Below are 18,891 nucleotides of genomic sequence, written 5' to 3' on the forward strand. Positions count from 1 at the left end.
TAGTGAAAACCCAACCAGGACTTCTGAAAGATGGGAAGATAAAATTGCAAAAAAGTGGAGAAACAAGTTTTTCTCCCTCATTTCAACTTTCAAATGCACATGCACGCATGTCCATGAAAAATTGAATTTACTGTTTGTTCGGTTCTAATTATTGTCATGAATAATGTAGTTGCATTGACAATGAGAGCATGAGTACATGGAGCTCTTGCAGCCTTGCAATGGTTGGGAAAAATCATTTTTGCAACCACACATTCCTACTTATGGATTTCTCAAGAGAAAATTTTGAAAAATTGAACTAATTTATCTAAAATCACACTTTCCCTCAAATCGTAAGCGGGATTCTTCCTTTCCCTATTTTCTGTGAGCTGGCATTTCTGGATTTCGAAGCGGTACGATTGTTAGCTGAGACACTTTTCCAAAATTTTCCTCCTAAACAGGGTGAATGCCAAGAAAAAGCCACATTAAAACACCTGCTGTTAAGCCACTCGATCAAAGAAGGTAACCCAAAATATATGCCACATAATCACATAATTGGCACTTTGAAGAAGAGAGAAACTGGCATCCTTGACCTTCCTTCCAAATAGACCATTAAAATTCTAGGAAAACGTGCTCCTCTTACATTAGAAAGATGACAATGATCTTAAATGATGGATCAAAGCAAGGCTACACACCTAGATAAACACACTCTGATAACACTACATCTATGCCCTTGACGTCATCGAAACTGAACACAAGAAAGGGAAGATGCATCCAATCGTTCCTTTAAGGTGAAAGACACAAGCAGTATCCGCGACTCCCTCCATTGATGAAGTACCTTACATTAGCTCTAGGCTGGCAATAGACTCCATATGTAATTGAGAAATCTTTGTTGAGGTGGAAGGTGTGCCACAATCCACAGCGTGTTGCACCATTTCCTCTGCAATCCACAGCACTTTTTCACCATTTCTTCTAGTTTCCATGAGTTCAGGACCTGTCGTATACACAAATGAATTGATCGCTAACCTGTCTTTTAAGGACAAAAACCCTCGCAACATAGTGTTTGCTTGTTCAGTTTCAATCTCATTAGGAAGTACAATCCCAGATTTGTAAAATGTATATGCATAGTATTGAAAAGTGCAGATGTGTGTAGCAAAGGAAACTGTCTCTGCTTCGCTCCTTCAAGCTGACAAACGATCAGTGATCAACAGCTGTACGCCATTGCTGAAAAAATGGGTTGGCCCCAAGCTTATATGTACATTTCAAAAAGATGAGAAAGCAAAAGTAGGCAACTAATCATAAGCTTCGAGCAAGCTTCTTCCACGAACCATGCCATATCATCTCGTTCTGAAGAATGACACCAACATCTTTGAGGTTCAGTGAAATCGAACTACTACACATGAGATATCATCCTTGCTGTTTTCTCGTATAGCGTAGTCGACCAACTGCTTAGCTGCTGCTTTAGGGTCCTTAGTTCTCCGCACAAGATCTACTGCCACTTGGTTCTCTATCACCTAGACAGTGGTTACAAGTTTTTACTTAGAATCAATGAAATGAGCTTAACGGACTACTCAATTAAACCAGTGGGGACAAACCTTCCACAATCCATCACTCGCAAGTATCAAAAACTCATCCGTTTTCTGGATAAGTAGACAGTAGACGTCAGGATCGGACCGCAAATGGGCTTTCAAATTTTTGTCACCAAAAGCACGTGCAACAGCAAGCTGACCATTCACTCGTGGAACATCTCCTGGAAAAGCCAGGGACAAGGTTTAACACAAAGAGCCAGCTTCCTAAAAGCTGTTGACCACAGCAACCTTTATTAAAATGTTTACTAAATCACATCTTTGTGAATAACATAGTAACTAATGAAAATACACTGGAAAGCCAAAAAAGAACAAGGTTGAATGAAGCGGGTAGAGAAAGCCCACAACCACGTGAGATGATATGCTAAAGTAACAAGCGCTTTGAGAGCAGCTTTGAGCATTTTTGGGCACCACAAGTTCATCGACTATCAAACTTGACTATATTTTAGAGCAGCATTTCTTGTTTGAGAATTGAGCAATAAGCTATGAACTTTCGAGTTCCAAGTTTCCTTTCATTTTCTCATGTATTAACTTTTAAGATTATCTATACAAAATTCACGTCGTAGTTCCCACTGTAAAACTCAGCTCTCAATTATGAAGACACTAGCCACAAATGCAAGCTCTACCTAACCTCAATGTATTCTTTTGCAAACCCACCATTCTCGAATGCGAACGCACGAATGCAACGAATGCTTGCAACTATGATGACCAACAAATCTATCACATAGGCAATGGGCAAGGCAAAATTTATGAAGATTTTGCACAATTGATAAAACCTTTTGTTTGGGGGTCTTTCCCATGATACTTTTGACTTGCTAAAGATGGCAGCTCTTGGCATTATGACTACTGCTCAAATGTAATAAAGAATTAATTGCTATGTCGAAATGCAAGATTACCTGGTAGAACCGTGATATATCCACCCTTGCTTTGAACACTACTTCGCTCTGAAATTGGATCATGATCTACAGTTATTGGCGTTGCAACCCCAGCGCGACAAATAACAGCCCTGGAATCACCCACATTGGCAACATACACACTCGCACCATCAATAACTATGGCTGTCAATGCGGTCGAACCACCCGTGCCAAGCTCTGCCGACTTCAGTAAGATTGTTGCATCAGTTTGTAAATATCCATTTGTAATTGCTGACGAAGGGTCTGTCCAGAAAGCTGGCTGCCCAAAAAGGGAAGAGCCCATTTGGATTTATCTTAGAGACACCATAGGACCTCTGACGCTTGCAAAGATTGTGTGTGTACGTATTGTACCTGGTTCAAAATGTTGTTGAAGAGGTTGGCTTGTAGGTAGCATGAGACCTCATGACCCAAATGACCATCAAAAACAGCAAATAACCCCACATCATGTTCCTTAAGGCATTTAATTTCGCACACGATGTGGTCTTCCATGGGACGGCTTGATTTTCCTTTCATCACATGTGACCCATAGACGACATGGTGGCGACTTTTACCATGTCTTGTTCTTACATCTAGGCAAGCGACCTGTTGTGATACATTCACAATCAAATGATAGCTGAAGCGTAAAACCTCTCATAACTGTCAACAATTATGAAGTACAACAATGCAGGGACGAAACCTAACGAGTAGAGCTACGGCATAGATAAGTCAGCAGGTCAACATTAATACAAAAACAGCGCTAGCCTCACCCATTGTTCAGGAAAAGTGTGTCTCAGCTTACAATCGTGCCACTTTGAAATCCAAAAGAACCACGGAATGGGTATGGTTGTAGAAATAATTTTTCCCAAACACTTTCTCCACCCTTCAATGAAATTGTACAAAAAGAAACTTAAGAGCTCAAAACAAGAAAACAAAAAGTATGGCAGAACCCCTTGATTGGAACTTCATTTTCATCACAAATCCCAGGATTTTTTGATGCCTTCTCCTCGTGGTGAATAGACATTAAATTGGCCCTGTAAAGACAATTGCTGCAAGCGTGATTTGATTAAGGTAAAATTACTGTAAATGAGTACAAGCATAAAACCATTGTAGTCATTTCTAAGGTATTTATAGCTAAAATGCCCAATATTGTCCCTTGAAAATCAAGGTTTCTCAAGATCATAACCAGGAGTTTTCAATATCAACCGGGAAATTTACACTACAAAGTGGGATATGTGAGCACTGAAGTGTAACCATCAATTCCAATGTGCATGGTTATGAGCTACTACTCATTCCGTACCGCCATTTTGGCTTACAAAAGAGGGGAAGCAATGGGGAACATTTTGTGTAGCATAGCAACAGCATTCAAATGGCATAGTCCTGTTATTCTCTTAACTAAGCATTATCCATCATCAATATCAAGTTTGGGGCTAAACAGACACTGAATGTGTGAACTACGTCTATGGCAAGTCGAGCATAGGCACACCTTGATTCTCTGCAAAAAGCTTGGTTTCTGCCGAGGGGGATTGCTGCTTGAAATCATTTGACCACCCAACAATCTACTGCTTCTTTGTCGTAGCAAAGAGAGCTCTAAAAACACGAAGCTCTGCAAAATAAACCCAAAATATGAGAGAGAGTGAGAGAGAGACCTTGCTGTATGCAGGTGAGGAAACCCTAAAGGAGCTCTGTGTGTGTGTGTGTGTGCGCGAGCGCTAAGTTGAGGATACGAACCCTCGCAGGGAAGGTGCGTGAGTGTGGATAATAAAGGAGCCCCCGAGTCTGAGAACTCGCATTAAAAAAATGGGCGCTGCAAAAGGTGGCCTAGAGGATGGTTCAAACTTCAAGCCAACTGATTTTAAAAGCCAGGAGGGGGTGTTGGTTAGAGTTCTTGAATCTTCAAAGTTCAGAACCTTACCACTTTCAACATTTCAAGTCAACTTCTTCCCCTCCTAGGCACAAGAAGTCTTGGACAGATTCTCACAATGACTTACCTCAACATCATGAGCTTCTCTGATGGAGGCACCGCATACCTAGCTAGGTATGATTGGGGGCAGGGGACCACCGGCCCGGAGGCACAACATACCTAGCTAGGTACGATTGGGGGTAGGGGACCGCCGGCCCGGTGGGGGGGCCCGGAGGCACAACATACCTAGCTAGGTACGATTGGGGGTAGGGGACCACCGGCCCGGTGGGGGGGCCGGTGGTCCCCTGCCCACAACGTACCTAGCTAGGTATGCGGTGCCTCCCGAACAAAAGCTCATGATGGTATGTATTGTATGAAAAACACTGAAAAAGGCTCCCTTTTCCTACATGAGAAAATTTCTAAATCTTCTTGTGAGGTAGACCTCCCCCCCTTTCGCAGTCGACCTTGTTCACATGAGTCGCCTCGCACTACAAAGAAATGACCTTGTTCACATGTATAGATATGCATCCATGTATACGTGCACTTATGTATGTATGTCATCCCCAACCATACCTATGCCTGCTCCTCATGACAAAAGAAATCTTTTCTTGAGGTCAGTCCGAAAAGTGTGTGTGAACATTGTTCGTTCACTCGCAACACGAGTTCAACAACATGGGTTATTTAGCTCCATTTTTATACATTTTTAACTTGCAGAACGTTACCAATTAAACAACATTGAAATATAAAAGGGTGTGCTATACTCGTGAAAGATCTACAAATATAGGGTTTTTAAATTAGGCCTTGAATGCACGTGATATGGAGGGTTTAACAACTCCCACCCACCCCGTGTGGGTTCAATTTGGATCAATTTGGATCTGTAATTTACACAATTTTTTAGACAAGGGTGTCATTCATGAGGGGTATTTACTCCCAATTTGATAGAAAATTAGTGTATTGTGTTCATAAATCATTCAAGAATGATCTAATGAGCATCTTTAGATTTAGTTCTATGTCATCTAAGGTACAAGAACACAGAGACACTGGAAACTAGGGGAGCTCAATCTTACACTAGAGTAAGTGATTTCTTGTCATGTTTGTGCACGGCAGGGTTGAGATGTCTTTGATTCACAAAGGCACCACAACACATGAGTACCTTTTTCATGAATTTCAAAAATTCCTTGTGATCAAAAACAACTCCAACAAGTTAAATTAAATTTTAAAATGGCCTTTCTTTTTCATTTGAGAGAGAGAAAGTTAAAATGTAGATTATACAAAATTATAATTCAAACAAAAAATAAGTTCTCTCTCACACTTTCTCTGTCTCTCTGAATTAACTTTTGTGTGCTATATTACATTACTTCACATGTCTTGAATAAGATGCAGAGTAGCTGACCTGATATATCCTCGACGAGGGAGTGCTCAACAATCCTCCATGATCTTGATTCTAATACACAGCCAAGGAATAGAGTGGGAAGGAAACTACTCTTTATCAAACTAGCAAGCATTCCTTCTAGAAGAACCAATTCTTGAGGGACATAAGGAAAAACTGAGTAGCTGTATATTGTCTTTTCCAAAGGCCAAAAGTAAATGTAACCTGCTAATATTGCTCTCTCTCTCTCTCTCTCTCTCTCTCTCTCTATATATATATATATATATATATATATATATATATATATATATATATATATATATATATTTTAGCAGGTTACATTATATATATGTATGTATGTATACACACACACACCCACATACACAAAGTTTAATCCAAAAAAGTAGATTAAGTATGCTTATGGCTTTTCCTTATAAAAAGTTTGCCCAAGTATACAATTTGCTCATTTTTTATTGAATTGTAATTTTTTGCCCAAGACATAAAAGTTCGCGATTATAATAGTTTTGGAACTTAAGTTTTAAGGTCAAATTTTTGGCATCTTACTTATAAATCATGATAAATAGCATGGATTTTTTCCTCTATTGCAACTGTCTAGTTAATATTTCCTTTTGTTCAAAGGCCTAACAAATGGTTTTGTCTTTGTAAAAAGGATGTGTGTAAAAAGTGTATTGAAATAAAGCAATATGACAAACATACATTGCATCTTCTCTAACAATTTCAAAGCAATGCTCAAAGTGTAAGTCACATGATGTGACACTTTTTTTTGGTAGTTTTTATGCTTTCTAGCTAGAGATTCAACACATGACTCCATGGTTCAGCAGAAGGGCCACAAGGTTCTCCCATTGATCACAAATCATCACCAACAACAAGCTTTCAATTTGATTGGCATATATGACTACTTTTCTATATCACTTTCTTAATACTTTGGCTCTATACGAGGCTTCTCACACGTAAAGGCTTTAAAAGCCATTGATGGTTGCATTGTCCTAAAGTCTATACAACATAGGTCTTGTTATGGACACCACTTCTTGTCTTTTCCAATGGTGTGCACGCAACAATGAGCTCTCACATGCATCATCTCTAGCATTGGATCCCCCTTGCCTATTGTTTCTCTCATGTAAGACACAACTTTGATCATTCTCTATCTTGGCACACTTTTTCTCAAACCTTGTACCTTGCTTGCAAAAAAACCATGATAGGCCTACTCAAAATTATAAGCACAACGAGAGGGAATAATATGATAAAAAGAGCGAGAGCAATTGCACATGTTTGTGTGTGTGTGTGTGTGTGTGTGTGTGTGTGTGTGTGTGTGTTTTTTGGAAATACAACTGCAAGAATGCACGAGAAGATTAAGAAGATGAAGGAAATGCTCAAGAGCACACAAGACAAGAATAAGTAATGTTGAGTGTGCCAAATAAAAAGATAAGGCTTGCCTTTAAAAGATGGGCGTATATGCAACTCAGGGGGGAAAAGCCTCTTAAATAGAGAAAAAAGTGCCTCCAATGGTTAGTGTTAAAAGTCCTTTGACCTTAAGCAAGCTAGGATTGAGCTTGAGGTGGGAACCCGACCTAAACTTAAGCAAACTAGGGTTGTGCTTGAGGTGGGAACCTTAAGCAAGCTAGGGCTGTGCTTGAGGTGGAAACCTGACTTAAACTTATGCAAGCTAGGACTGTTCTTGAGGTGGGAACTCCACCTAAGGTGCTTGTCATACTTGATGACTAAGGTACTTGAGGTACTTGTCACATTTAATGAAGAAGTTTCTCGAGAAGCTTCCTATGCATGGGGGGTAAGATGCTTGAGTCAAAAAGAGAACCTACACACTTAATGAGAAACTTGCTTGAGAAACTTCCTATGCATAAAAATCTCAAAGTTGGGGGAATTCTAAAAGAGCACATGGGACACATGATAGACTTTCACTAAGCTTAACCACATGGTGTGCTTGAATGCTATTGGTTGGGCTAAAGAGGGGTCCAATGAGATTCTACTTCCATCTAACAAATATCTAGATATTTTCAAGCTCTCTCTCTAAGGGGTAAGGAGGAAACTTGTCAAAAGACTACCATGTGCTTGACTGCAAGCTGCATGTGATTGGCTAGGGGGAGGGGGTCCAATGAGCTTGTAGCATGTAGAAATTTCGCCCAAAGCAAGGAAGGGGGGTGCTAGGGGGATATACTCCATACACACACACACTCATTTGCAAGGCATTCTCCCTTGGTGAAAGTGAAGGAACACCACCTCCTTCTCCAAGCTTGTGAGAGTGAAAGCCTACACCAATACTCTTGTCTATGGAATGCAAATCCACCAAGAGTCGTGCTTCAATGCTTAAGCTTGCCATCTTCTCCATCTTCATTACTATGCTATTATGTATGCTAGCAAGAAGAGTAACGATAAGTGAGGATCTATTTATTTCTCCTATGGAATGTTTCTTCTTCCTCTTCCCTATCCTCATTCCCCGCTAGTTCTCTCCACCTTCAAAGGTGTTTGAGGCCTTGGGACTGAGGTTTGGGATAGTTAATGCTTTCTTCAAGTTTATGTTATGCTTGTGATGCATGAAGCTTTCCATCTTTATTGCATCACCTAAGTTACAAGGAACACAAAGATTGTATTGTACCAAGTCTCTCTTGATGGGAGAAACTATAATACAAATGCCTATTGGAGGGGGGACCGGCTCCATATGAATCTGGTCCTCAACTATTGTCATGTTCTCTAAACTCTCTCTCTCCCTTGCAAAAGTATTGTTCATGCCAAGTTAACTAAGTATCATGTTTATGTTGCTACCATCGATTAAGTTCACCCGCTATGCTCACAAAGTAATCTCTCAAAAGTGCTTCACCTAATTTCCTGATTCCGCTACTCTCAAAGTTCATAGGCCATTTGCATTACAAGAATGATCAATGAACCATCATTGAATTTTGGTGTGTACAAGTAGTGATCATCTTGACTCCTTTTAAACCCTTGGACCTCATAAAAGCATCAAACATTTGATATCATTGCCACGAACCTTGATGTAAACCATAAAGTGATTTCTTGAGTTACATATAAGCTCCTCCCTGTTTGGATGCTCAAAACCTTGAGGTTACTTCATGTAAACCTTGTTTTAATCCATAAAGCACTTTCTTGAGTTTACATATAAGGTCCACCTTGCTAGGATGCTTATAATCCTCAACTATGTAAACTTCTTCTTACAAACCCATTTGTAAAGTAAGGTATGCTTGCCTTGTAGCAACTCAACTAAGTCCTATGTCTCATTATTGACAATGGAGTCATACTCTGATTGCATGACCTACTCCCACTTAACCTTGTCATCCATCTGCATGGCTTCCTTGTAACAAGATTGCTCACTGTAGTGTGAGGACAAGTGATTATGGAGGACGTGTTAGTGTGCCATTCATGTTAATGGAATGATTAGTGGGAGATTAATGGACACCAATACACAATAAAAGATGCAAAATAGTCTTGATTATTGCACAAAAAAAGAGAATACAAAGAGTTTCTTTTATACAAGCTTGTCACATGGACCTTGCCTTTTACACATGCTTCTCATATACACAAGCTTCTTGTTGACACACACCTCTTGCTTTCATACAGGCACACACATGTTCCACATGACTTCCAGAGTAGGGGGTTTTCCTATGGGTGTGAGGTGTGACAAAATCCACAACCCCAACAACCCCCCCCTTGTGGGTTTTGTAGTGTATCACTCACATAGAACATCCTCCCCTCGAAACACACAAGGCTGAGGTGCACAATTTCCTCCCCTAGACACAAAGGGTGTAGGCACACAAATCCTCTCCTTGAATAAGTAGCATTTGGAACACAAGAATCTCCCAACACAAGGTGAGATAACAAAAATCCTTTCCTAAAATACAAAAGAGGGTATGGAAATGCACAAACTGAGTGTGCTCATAATATGTCGTCAATGAAGACAACCCCAAGGTGACCTTTGTTTATGTTGTGGTAGTTTTTGTCGGAGTCATCAAAGTCATATAAGAAGCCATGTTGATTTTTCTTTTCCCTTGTCTTTGTAGTGATTGATATTGCTTGAAGTTCTCGGGGGTTTGGTTGGACATGTGCAATATTTTGTAGAGTGGTTGATTTCTCCACAATTCTTACAAGGGTTGATAGAAAAACAATCTTTAGAGAGGTGATTGTCCCTACCACAATGTGTACACTTGAGGTTGTTTTTCAATGTCCCTTTATTTAAAGAACCTACAATGTAAGCTCCTCCAATTGTGCTACTACTGGTACCTTTTATATTATTTTTAAAATCCTTTGAAGAGTTTATAACATCCTCAAGAGAGGGTATGTGATTCTTGTCCTTGAGTACAATCACAATTTGTCCATACATTTTATCTGGGAGTGCTTGAGAAGCACCGCCACTTGACCATCTTCATTTATAGCACATTGGTTATTTGTGAGCTGCATGCATGTGTGTCACCATATACATATGGTAGTGATGTGTGTTAACACACTTAGGATCGCCGAGGAATTTTTCCCTCACTAAGAGGTTTTTTCCCCTGTGCATTGTATATACAGCCATCACTCTAGGACTAACTTATCTTTCCATTGCAAACTAAGAAATAAACTCTCTATTGTGTGCCTTGAGCTTCCTTTGTCTTCTCCAAGCTGTGTGTGTTTTCTTGCAACCCTAATTCCAACAATTGGTATCAGAGCAGGTTGCGTCCTCTCGGGCTTAGTCGCCAGCAACTCCAGCACACGCCTGCTCACTTTCTTCAATTTCTGTGAGCTTTGGCAAGAGTTTGTAGGTCGACACAAATTTTGGGAGAGCTCAAGGGCTTACTCTACTCAGATTTTTAATTCGGGCTCATTTCGGCATCCATTTCCACTACAAGAAGTACTGCACAGGCTATTTTGTCATTTTGTGCAAAAATTTTATCAGTGTTGTTTTTTGCATAACAGGTCCCTTACAGTCTTCTACGGTTTGTGCTATATAGCATATGTTGTTCCCGCTTCGTTTCTCCTCTTTTTGTGTAGTTTTCACATTAGGTGCAGACATTCGTCATGGCCGACAACAACACAAATGTGTTCAAGATGTTTGTTGTTGAGGAAAAATTGGATGGGGACAATTACCCTATGTGGGCTTACATGATGCAACATGTTCTTGTGTCAAAGGGTGTTTGGAATATTGTGCAGGGCATTGATGTACGTCCTGGTTCTAAGGATGTCGACGATGTTGAGGATGTTGCAGGTCTTGCTTCAAGGATTGCTGTTGTTAGAGTTGTTTTCATACGACTAAACAAGCTCGTTGGGAGGTAAAAGATGCACACGCTCATGCATTGATTGTGTTGTCTATGAAGTGCACTATTACTCCTCACGTTCGTTCAACAAAATCTGCAAAACAGGCTTGGAATATTCTGGCTGGTCTTTAGGCAAGTCGCAATGAGACAAAAATTGCATTGCTATGTAAAGAGCTGGAGTTGAAGATTATGAATGAGGAAGATGACATGGACACTTTCCTTGTTGGTATCAAGGATATCAATGAGCAATTTATTTATGCAGATGAAGTCATTTCAAAAAGTTCCCTTGTGCAGATTGTTCTTGATGCCTTGCCAGATTCTTACCAGACTTTTGCTAGTAATTGGAGACTTATGACCCAAGGAAATCCTGAAGTTTTCAAGTTTGATGCATTATACACATTGCTGTTGTAAGAGTCACTTTCTAGAGAAAAACAGGACTAGACAGCGTGCAGTTGAACATGCCTTTATTTCTGCTCAAAGAAAAGGTGGTAACAACTTTACAATGACTCCTCATGGTTCTTCTACAGTGGAAAATCACATGTTCCTAATGCTTCTATTGACAGCAATTCGTCTAGAAATTTTGGTGATAAGGAAAAGAAGAAGATATGTTGCCATTATTGTAAAGCTAATGATCACTTGATCAAGCAGTGTCCTAAGTTGAAGGCCAAAGAGGCTAAGAAGAAAGAGGGTGGTTCCACTGCAAATGGTGGTTCCACTACAAATGCAGCTATTGTTGAGTCTTCTGTGAAAGGAGCCTTGTGATGCTGATGTTGATGCAGAATGGGCTTTTAGTGTACATTGTTCCTATAATCTTGTTGTCCATGATGCATGCATGTCAGTTGCTGCAGATTCACATGTGTGGTATTTTGACAGTGGTGCTACAAAGCACATTACCTCACATCGTGATTTGTTCACCTCTCTTGAGTCTGTCCCTCATGGGAATTCAATTACTTGTGCCAACAATGTCCCTTATCCGATTCAGGGAGTTGGAAAGATTGTGCTTACTGCTGCAAATGGCGGTTCTTTCATACTTTATGTTCCTGGGATCAAGAAGAATATTTTATCTATACTTGACTTGCTAAACTTGATCTTGTAGTCAAATTTGTGGATGACAAATGTACAATACATATCTCAATTTTGGTGATGAAATTGTTGCATCGGCCATTTTATGCCGTGGGCTGTATAAGCTCACTTTGTATGACAAGTGTGGGCAAAATTTTGCAAATGCAGTTGTGGTTCAAAGGCTATTTTAAATGCAAAACTTTGGCATGCACATTTTGGTCATCTAAATTTTGCCAGTTTGCTGCGTTTGCAAAAATCTGATATGGTTGCTTTTTTTCTACCTCTTGAAGCACCTGTCAAACATGTCTGTGAAGGCTGTATTTTGGGTAAGATGTAGCATTCTAAATTTCCAAAGGATGGTTCAGTTAGGGCCACATGCAAGTTACAGCTTGTTTATAGTGATGTTTGTGGGGCCATGCAAACTCCGTCCTTGGGCAATTACCTTTACTTCGTGAATTTTATTGATGATCACTCCAGGCATGCATGGGTATATCCACTTAAAGCAAAGTCCGAAGTATTTATGTGCTTCAAACAATTTCTGGCTATGGTTGAAAATGTCTCGAAATGTACTATGGGCACCCTCCGTTCCGATCGAGGGGGGGAGTATATGTCTCATAAATTTAATGCCTTTCCGGCTAGTTGTGGGATAAAACACCAATTTACAGTGCCTTATACACCTCATCAAAATGGTGTTGATGAGAGGAAAAACAAGTCACTTATGGAAATGGCACAATGTATGGTCAAAAGTCAAGCTTTTCCGCATTCTTTTTGGCTTGAGGCCGTCATGTGTGCCACTTAAGTACTTACTAGGTGTCCTACAAAAGCTTTGCAGTCTATGACTCCATATGAAGCATGGCATGATAGAAAGCCTTTTATTGAGCACATGCGTGTTTTTGGTTGTTTGGCATATGCTTTGGTGCCACAAACACAACGCAAAAAATTGGATGATAAGGTCAAATGTATTTTTGTTGGTTATAGTGCTGAAAGTAAAGGTCACAGATTGTATCATTCATAAACAAAGCGTATTTTGGTTTCACAGGATGTTGTGTTCGTGGAAGATTCTGTTCAGCCCACCATCATGTACTAGAGACAATAATGTAAGCTCACAGGACATTTATGACACTTTATTGCCTCTTTTCATTGGTGGAAGTTCAAATGTAACTTCCAATGAGGCAAATGTACAGCCTATGAGGGTTTCTGAAAATGTTACAGATCAGCCTATTATTGATGGAGATGTACATGATGTACTTGATGAGGGAAAGGCTGAAAATGAGTAGACTAGAGGTATGCCAAAATGGCTAGTGCATACATTGCGTGACAGTAAATTCGATGCACCTTTGTCTAGTCGCACTCGTTCAGGCTCTCGTCATGCATCTTATGCATCGGATTCTTATGCTTTGGCTATGTCTAGATTACATGATGTTGAGGAACCTCTGTCTTTTGATGAAGCACATAATTCAAAAAATTGGATGGCTACCATGCAATAAGAATATGATGCAATTATAGAAAATGACAGATGGAATTTATGTGATTTGCCTCCTGGAAAAAAGGCCATTGGTAAGAAGTGGGTTTACAAGTTGAAACGCAAGCCAGATGGTGAGATTGATCGCTATAAGGCTCGACTTGTTGCAAAGGGTTATGCACAATAAAAGGGCATAGATTAAGAGAAGAGACTTTTGCTCCCACTTGTTGTATGACTATTGTGCGTTTTCTATTTGCATTGGTAGCTCATTTAGGTTGCGATGTACATCAATCAAACATTGTTACTGCTTTCTTGAATGGTGACATCTTTGAGGAAGTTTATGTAACACAGCCTCGTGGTTTTGTCAAGAATGGACAAGAGGATTGATGTGTTCGTGTATGGGGTGTGTGCAAGAGAGAATGGGGAAGGGGATGATACACAGAAAGCCTCTGTTTGGGTTAGTAGAGAAGAAAGAGAAGAGTCAACTCTCTCTCTTTTTCTCCCTATATTGATTAGGTGAAATCAAGTGTACAAGGGTGGTTTCCCACAGCCACCTGGCCCACACCCCCAACAACCTCCCACTTGAAGGTCATGGTGGCCAATAGTGGCGTCAGTATAGTTAGTCTATACAAAGTTGATGAAGCATCACCGAGGCTTCATCCTACACCCATAAGTTCTATACAATGTGTAAATTGCTCCGAGGCTAGGCTCTTCGTGAGAGCATCTGTGGGGTTGTCATCAGTGTGAACCTTGACAAGCTCGATGCGCTTGCCAGCCAATGCATCTCGTATGACATGGTATTTGACCTCTATGTGTTTCGACTTTGAGTGAAACACCGGATTCTTTGCCAAAGAAATGGCACTCTGACTATCACAATGCAGTACTAGAACCTCGTGAATGCCCAAATCTCCCACTAGACGAACCAACCATATGGCTTCCTTGCTGGCATCAGATGCAACAACATATTCTGCCTCAGTGGTAGATGAAGACGTGCAATCCTGGGGACATGATCTCCAAGAGATAGCTGCTCCAACAAACATGAACGCATAGCTAGATGTGGATCTTCTACGATCCACGCAACCCGCATAATCCGCATCCGTGTAACCTATAATAGATGCATCACTGTTTTCGAAGCGTAAACACTTGCTAGTTGTACCTTTCAAATATCTGAGGATTTTCTTCATTGCTTCCCAATGCTTCTTGCCAGGGTTTTCCATGTACCTACTAACCACTCCCACCGCATGTGCAATTTCTGGTCTTGTGGCTACCATAGCGTATATCAAACTGCCAACTGCTGAAGAATATGGCACTTTCGCCATTTCCTCTTTCTCAGCCACTGTCTTGGAGGAATCTTCCTTGTTAAGTTTGGAGTATGCTTGCATTGGGGTACTCAATGACTTCCCCCCCTGCATACTAAAATTTTGCAATACTTTGTGGATGTACTTTTCTTGAGATAATTCAAGAATTCCACGTTGTCTGCCTCTCTTGATGTGCATACCAAGAAAGTGATTGGCATCTCCCAAATCCTTCATGGAAAGCATCTTTTTCAACTGATTGATCTCATCAATTGATTTGACTGTGATGATAAGCATATCACTATATAGAAGATCAAGATGATTAAAGAACCATCGTTCAATCTTTTTGTGTATAAGCAATGATCCTCTTGACTTCTTATGTAACCCTGAGACTGCATGAATTTGTCAAATTTTTGATACCATTGCCTTGAACCTTGCTTGAGGCCATAGAGGGCCCTTTTAAGCCTACAAACCAATTCTGCCCTCGTTGGCTTTAGGGCTTCACATATGAAGCCCTCTGGTTGTTTCATGTAGATATCTTCATCTAGATCCCCGTGAAGAAATGTTGTGTTCACATCCATTTGGACAAGTTCCATGTCCTAGATAGCAACCAAGCCAAGCACGGTGCGAAGTGTAGTCATCTTGACTATTGGAGAGAAAATCTCATCAAAATCCACACCTTTTTGCTACTTGAAACCCTTGGCAACTAGACGAGCCTTGTATCTAGGCTCGGGATCTTCCGCTGTATACTTCTTCTTGTATACCCACTTGCAAGGTAAAGCATTTTTGCCTTTTGGTAATTCAACCAAATCCCATGTCTCATTAGCCACAATTGAATTGTATTCTGATTGCATAGCCTGCTCCTACTTAATGCAATCATCCATTTGTATAGCTTCTTTGTAGCAGGTTGGCTCTCCACTGTTAGTGACCAAAATGTGGTGTATACCCGGCTCAAACCGCTCGGGCGCACATGATACTCTCTCAGAGCGTCTCAGTGCCTGACTACTGGACTCTGCTCTCTCCGGAGCAATAGTAGTATCTTGCACTTGAGGAGTAGGTGCAACACTACTGAACTGAGTTGGTTCGGAGGTTACATCCTCAAAACGAACACGTCTGTACTCAAACTTCTTTGATGGGCTTCTTGTGCATTTTTGATTCATTGAAAATCACATGTGAGCTACTAATGACTTTGTTTGATTCTGGGTGCCAGAGACGATATCCCATCTCTCCATTTGGACCATAGCCAATAAAAATGCATTTTTGTGATCTGGGATCTAACTTTTGACGAAGTTCTTTGGGCACATGTGCATATGCCTCACATCCAAATACACGTAAATGCTCATAGCTTGGCCTTTTGCCAGTCCATAATTCCTTTGGAATTTGGAAATTTAAAGGAGAACTTGGTGACCTGTTGACGATGTGCACTATTGTCAGAACAGCTTCCCCCCAAAACTCTGGAGTAAGCTTTGCCATAGACATCATAGAGACAACTCGCTCTTGAATCGTACGATTCATTCTTTTAGCTATCCCATTTTGTGCAGGTGTGTATGGAGCAGTAAACTGCCACCGAATGCCTCTTCTATTGCAAAAATCCTTGAACTCCGTGGAGACGTATTCTCCACCATTGTCCGTGCGAAAAGCTTTAAGCTTTTTTCCTGATTGGTTCTCAACCATGGCGATGAATTTTTGGAATGTCGAAAAGACTTCTTCCTTACGCTTAAGGAGATACGCCCACACCTTTCTGGTAGAATCATCTATGAACGTGAGAAAGTAGTTCGCCCCCCCTAGAGTTTTATGTGGCATTGGACCACACAATCACTGTGCACCAAGTATAGAGGTTCGCCTAGTTTCTTATTCAATGGCGAAGATGTCAATCTAGTCTGTTTGCCATATAGACAATGCTCACAAAATGGAAAGTCCGTGTAATCTAACACAGGTAAGTAGCCAAAACGCTGAAGTGTTTTCATTCCCTTTTGGCTAATATGCCGTAGCCGGCTATGCCACAACTTAGTAGACGGTAGCTCGGCAACATAGATAGAGTGTTCGTCGACACTCGAAACAAACAAAGAGTACAAGGATCCGTTTTTACTACCTTTCATCATGATAAGGTTGTTCTTGCAGATCATCCAAGAACGATTACCAAAAACTGTAGTGTAGACAAGATCATCCAATTGTCCTATAGAAAGTAAGCTCTTTGTAAGCTTGGGTACATGTCTGACATTCTGCAACACAAAAGTAGTGCCATCATGCATCTGAAGTTTCACATCACCAATTCCAATAATGTCAAGCTCATAGGAATCACCGAGCTTGACTATGCCATGCATGGATGCATCAAAGGAAAACCACTCTCTGTGCGCTCCTTGCCGCACTGTCGAAGCAAGGGACTTGCCGACACACCGTGTGCGAGCCACAAATGGCTCCAAGCACACAACAAGATTAATCTAGCAAGCTCAAGAGAGCAAAGGGGGTGTCACTCACCGCTCTGCGCTCACCTTCTTGGTGGATTCCTCGCCGCGATGAAGAAGAAGCTGCAATCGTGCCGCGCTCAACCGCTTCGCCGCCGTCGTGCCTTCGTAATGCTCGATCGCACACACACTCTCCCTCTCTCTCTCTCTCACATACACACACACACACAAGGAGGTGAAGAAGAAGAAGATGGAGATGGAGATGGAGCAAGAGCACTCTTCTATTGCACAAATGAGAGAATGAGTGAATTTTAGGTTTAGTTGGCTTTTATATGAGCTCACCCCATTCACACTTGGGCGCCCATGCTTAGCCAACTAATCCCTTGAATGTCCCAGTTAGAGTGCGCCTCTCATCGGCGATCACTCTTACCCTTTTCCTATTGGTCCGACAAGCCTGGTACCTGACTCTACCAAATACATAATACACGTCCGTCGTAGGTGATAGGGTGTCCGTGAGCCGTGAGGGTTAACATGCCCCCCTTCCTGATGTAGATTCCGTCCTCGGAAGCTATTGAGTTGAAGCTTGTTCGTCGAGGTGGAAGAGCATTTGAGATGAATGTCCTTAGCCTTCTTCAGTCACTGCAAAATCAAACAACATTGGCACAATAATTGCATTCTCATAAGTGATTAAAAAGCATATGCAGTTTTAGGTAGACAAATTGATTGGTAAAAGAATTTCAAACAATTTGTCAGCAATGAACATTAAATTTCAATGTAATCAAATGCATAAACAAATGTAAAGGTAAAAAATTAAACAAGTCTGGGGTCGCTAATTTGACGGTCGAAAGGCACTAGAGATCGAATATTAATACCATTGGTAAGCTTCTGAATTTTGTGTGGTCAATTAAGTTGTTTAATCGCGAGAGCCAAGTATTCATGTTCGAGGGCTAACTAGAGGCTATATCTAGAACCTTGTAGTTAAGCTACCATAAAAGGAATTTCTCATGAAATCATCGCCTGACTGATTACTTTTTCTTTGACCCCCCAAAGTCTTTTCACAGTGATTCAATTTTGATGTGTGTGCTTATTTTGTATGCCTTGGGTTTTTTGCTTTTCAAGTAAAAGCGCCCATACTGGGAACCTCTAGGGCTCTAGTACCATAGGCAATACATGTGAGTGAAGTACCAAATCAAGCTGAGATTTCTCTTCCAGCTTAAGATTTTACAGTGTGGCACTTTGATTTTTTGTTTGTTCATTTTCAGCATTTTAATTTTGTAACTTTGGGGGGTCATATAACACTGATACACCTCCCCAGGCTCATCACACTAGTAAACTCCCTTTATAATACTTAAGCTAAAGGTCAATAGGGTCAAGCCCACTAGAAAGCCCTAGTACATTTCACACAATGCTGCCTAAATCGGATTAAGAACCTAAGTAACCATTGATTATTAGGAAAGCATTCCCCATGGTATTAAGAGAAGATTTCTAACACCTAACTTGGTCAAACTAGCTTAGTCGGACTGCTTGATTTTTAAACCTAGACAAGTGATTATGACAAAAAATTACATTGAATTAAATGTTTGATACTAAGCAAATGCGGTGAATATTAGGTTACCAATCACAATTAAAGCAGACAATCATAGATGCAAAAAAGATAAGGGGCA

General features: G+C 40.7%; 1 protein-coding gene across 3 annotated transcripts; it reads right to left on the reverse strand.

Annotated features, from left to right (window-relative positions):
* Positions 1 to 594: 594 nt before the first annotated feature.
* LOC147424906 (putative protein phosphatase 2C 58) lies at positions 595 to 4,322 on the reverse strand. Of its 3 annotated transcripts, none has more exons than XR_015186428.1 (6): positions 3,939 to 4,177; positions 2,828 to 3,058; positions 2,459 to 2,735; positions 1,572 to 1,726; positions 1,003 to 1,490; positions 595 to 916 (listed from the first exon to the last, which is right to left on the reverse strand). XR_015186428.1 is itself a non-coding variant. In XM_086500150.1 (6 exons), the coding sequence occupies exons 2-6, from the start codon at positions 3,993 to 3,995 to the stop codon at positions 1,353 to 1,355; spliced, it is 858 nt and encodes a 285-aa protein (XP_086356276.1). In that variant the 5' UTR covers positions 3,996 to 4,058; positions 4,184 to 4,322; the 3' UTR covers positions 595 to 1,352. The 3 variants fall into 3 exon arrangements, 2 of the variants coding, with proteins under 2 accessions (XP_086356276.1, XP_086356277.1); XM_086500150.1 differs by adding an exon at positions 4,184 to 4,322 and having other exon boundaries at positions 595 to 1,490; positions 3,939 to 4,058; XM_086500151.1 differs by lacking the exon at positions 3,939 to 4,177 and adding an exon at positions 3,223 to 3,329 and having other exon boundaries at positions 595 to 1,490.
* Between the last annotated feature and the right edge of the window lie 14,569 nt (positions 4,323 to 18,891).

The sequence above is a fragment of the Adiantum capillus-veneris genome, chromosome 25, assembly GCF_014529385.1.
Source record: "Adiantum capillus-veneris isolate H3 chromosome 25, ASM1452938v2, whole genome shotgun sequence".
NCBI lineage: Eukaryota > Viridiplantae > Streptophyta > Polypodiopsida > Polypodiales > Pteridaceae > Adiantum > Adiantum capillus-veneris.